Genomic DNA, 3796 nt, shown 5'->3' with positions numbered 1-3796 from the left:
CGAATACCACCAAGGAAGAGAGACAGCGGACCACGGGAACTCACATTACTTCTTTCCGTCGTACCAAAAATGTTCTAACCAAAAGCTTTCTAATTCAGTATAATACATTTACGTACATTATTCAATATTTTGTATGTTCAGTATTCATTTAAAATCAAACTTCACTATGAACATTGAAGAGGATATGTCGTTGGATGTATGGGTCGTTAATGAGGATTCGCAACCAAATACTGCTGAAAGTTCTCTTTCTAAAATTTCTCCGCAATTGATAGAGAAATATTCGAAGCAGGCCTGGTTGGATGGGAAATTTTTTGTGCTTGAGGCCGACAAATCGGATGTTAATTCGATTTGTGGTAAATGTCAATTTCCTGAATGTGAAAAGGATGTAAGGGGAGCTCCCGATGTATCATCTAACTTTGTGAAACATTTGAAACGAGTAAGTTCAGCAGAAATTTCGTTAACATTTAATTTACATTAAATTATGACCCCCAAAGAAAAAAATTATAAAATTTTTATAAAATCGATTCTATAAAATTATCGTGGTACAAAAACTTTATAAATAAATCGAAAATTTTTTTTTGATAAAAACCATATGAAAATTTTATAAAAATCAAATTATAGAGAAGTTTCGAAAATTTAAAAAATTAGCATTTTAACGCATTTATGAGTAAAATATCGCCAAACGAAACTTTTCCATAATTTGATTTTTATAAAATTTTCATGCGGTTTTTATCAAAAACAAAATTTTCAATTTTTTTATAAAGTTTTTGTATTGCGATAATTTTGTAGAATCGATTTACTAAAAACTTTCTACATTTTTTTATTTAAATTATTATCATATAAAGTGACTTGTAAGTATTTTATTTAACTTCTATCCTATAAGCATTCAAACGCTATTGATGAATATAAAGCTTATAAGCGCTTCAAAGACAGCAATCCCAATGCTTCACAAAAAGTCAAAAGAGTGACTTGCTCATTGGACCAAAAAAAGTTCGAAGAGAATGTGGTTCGCTGTATTTTGGACAATATGTTAGCCTTTCGCATTGTGGAAACTGCATCTTTCAGAGCTATCTTCAGTGGTTCGTTAAATTTAATATATGAACGATTCTCACTAAGCGTTAAAATTTAAAAAATTGCTATATACATCGAAATTAAAGTCTTTATCAGGATCAAGGGGCATGTATTTTATTCTATAGGAAGTTTTGAAAGTCATCATGTAGTCATTGCTTACTTTATTGTATTTATAGATAGATTTACAAGCAATTCAAACACGATTTTTAAGACATTTGAAAGAGGGACTACCTTACTTAAAAATTTTCTTAGAGCTTCTGAGTAAAAAAGTAATCTTCAATCCCTTCCAAAATTTTTTTGGAGATAGTTCTGAAGCTATATTTATTGAAAAAATATGTTTGGTTCATGTCAGACCCTTTGAAAAGCGCCTACCATTAATATACCAAGAGGGACTAGCTTTTTGTCAAATCAAGTTAAAAATATTTAAACGGGTATAGCTAAAAAAAGTGTTCGTTAATCTGCACCAAACTACAGCAGTTTCAAGTATTAGCTTCAACGAATCTTTTGAGATGTCACTGAAGACTGTCAGTCTTCAGTTGAAGAATATACATGCAATTGAATCCCGCATGTATGCTGCGCCACTCGCTAAGAAAATATGGTTTTTTTAATGTTACACCCGTAAAATTATTCAGATGTTCCTAAAACCATTTGCCATTTTTAATATCGATGGTACTCAATCTAAAAATGCGTATCTTATACCCTAATTTTTATTTCAATAGCGGGGAAACGCTTAAGAAAATCGAGTAAAAAATTATAATTGCAGTGAATTCGTTGAATGTTATCAAATTCGATTCAAAGCATAATTTTAACAATAAATGAACTAGTTTATTGTTTAAACAGCAATAATTATTGTTTAAACAATGTTGTTTAAATATTTATTGCAAAATTATGCATTAAAAATTATTATAAATAAAAATTTGTTTTAATTATTTTTATATTTAATTCTTTTGATGAAAAAATTTTTGAATTATAAGTAATAATACAAAAATTATAATAAAACATAAAAAAATTAGCAATAATTTAATAAAGGCCTCTAAATAAATACTAGAAATCACCTAATGAAAAAACACTAGAAATTTCAAAATCACAATGTAACCATTATGTGCTGAAACCAAACGCTTGGAAACCAGGTTAAAATTATGAAAAAAAATCATAACATTAAAATAATTGTTCATCGTAGTTTTTGTTAATTGTTATTATTATTATGTTACGTTTATTTTATTGTTAATATTATTATGTTTTGTTATGTTTATTGTAATACATTTTTCATGAATTTTGAGAAAAAAATTGCGGAAAAAACTATAATATTAATGTTTTCTAAGTTACATAAAAAACCGAAATAAGTTCATCGTGCATTTCATTTAATAAAGGTTTTTTTAAAATGAGTGGCAACAATTTTTTATTGATTTATGCCCCTGAATGTTAGAAAAAAATGATTCAAATTAAAAATGATTTATGTTTTTAATTGTATAATAATTAAATTTTTGAGCTCTAAAATTAAGCACTTAACGATAGAGCGACTTTCACATTTTTGGATGTGACCATTTCGTTGAAAAATCCAAAAATTGCTCCAAAAATTCTGAAAAAATTTAGGGATATTCCTTGAACAATTCTAAACACTTTTTATGAAGACAATTTTTTCACTAGGTGCATCCTTGTCATATAAAATTCACTTCAAAATTGACAGCTTTTGAGGGGTTGTTTTTTAATAAAGCTTTTTCAAAAATGAGTGGCAACATTATTTTATTGATTTATACACCAGAATGTTAAAAAAAAAACGTTTTTCATGGGTGTAGTGCAATAAAAGAATCATTATGATTTTATACTTCAATTTTTAACGCTTATTGAGAATCGTTCATATACATAAATAAAATGATTCTAAACGTACATTTTTCTTTTTATTGAATGATTTTGATTATGTATTTTTTCAGATCTTGAAATTAAATGTGGAGACGAGTCACTGAAAACGTTATCCAGAGCAAAAGTTGTTAAGACTGCAGACGCGCTCATAGCAGCTCAGAAAAATGAAATTAAAAATATTTTAAAGTCGGTTTATCATGTATGCTTAACAGCGGATATTTGGAGCTCACCGACTCGCAGTTTTATGGGAGTCACGGCTCACTGGGTGAATTTTAATATTAATCTATTATTCATATTTTTTCCCAAATAATAAACAATCGCTCATCCAGCCATTCTCACCGATTTTCATGCATACACGTACTCTCACTTGTTCGTGGACGCCCATGAACTTATTCAAAACTGATTTACACTACACATTTGCCCGTGCATTCGCATTTATTTTAAATGTATGTATACCAGCTCAAAATTTTAATATCACCATCGTTTTTCAGATAAATCACTTATCACTACTACGAAAATCGGCTGTTTTAGCGTGTCGAAGATTTCAAGGCTCTCATTCACACGATAAGGTGACAGATATTTTAGCAGAGATTAATCAAGAATTTGATTTGGACAATAATAAAGTAATAGGAACGGTGACCGACAATGGCTCAAACTTCGTGAAAGCGTTTGAAGTATTTGGCATTAATGATTGTAACGTCCTACGACGAATAGCCTACGCCAAGGCAACCCGCCAATTCCGCGCTCCGACTTAACGCGCCTGCACGTACCGATCCGTCCTAAAAGGCTTATTGTGGAAATATTCAAACTAAATACAATTTTAAAATCAAAAAAATATATTTCGATGTCTTACTTGTACATAGCT

At 29.3% G+C, this 3796-nt stretch overlaps 1 protein-coding gene across 1 annotated transcript; it reads left to right on the top strand.

Annotated features, from left to right (window-relative positions):
* Positions 1–166: 166 nt before the first annotated feature.
* On the top strand, positions 167–3605 carry LOC111693436 (the record flags this gene model as incomplete). Its single annotated transcript, XM_023458012.1, has 4 exons — positions 167–436; positions 884–1079; positions 3003–3196; positions 3423–3605. Coding segments are annotated over exons 1-4 (843 nt in total), but the record flags the coding sequence as incomplete, so codon positions are not given.
* Positions 3606–3796: the final 191 nt, after the last annotated feature.

This window comes from Trichogramma pretiosum, unplaced genomic scaffold, assembly GCF_000599845.2.
Source record: "Trichogramma pretiosum strain Unisexual culture from Peru unplaced genomic scaffold, Tpre_2.0 scaffold352, whole genome shotgun sequence".
Lineage (NCBI taxonomy): Eukaryota > Metazoa > Arthropoda > Insecta > Hymenoptera > Trichogrammatidae > Trichogramma > Trichogramma pretiosum.
The sequence above is the reverse complement of the archived record's forward strand: the minus strand, read 5'-3'. Positions and strand labels throughout refer to the sequence as shown.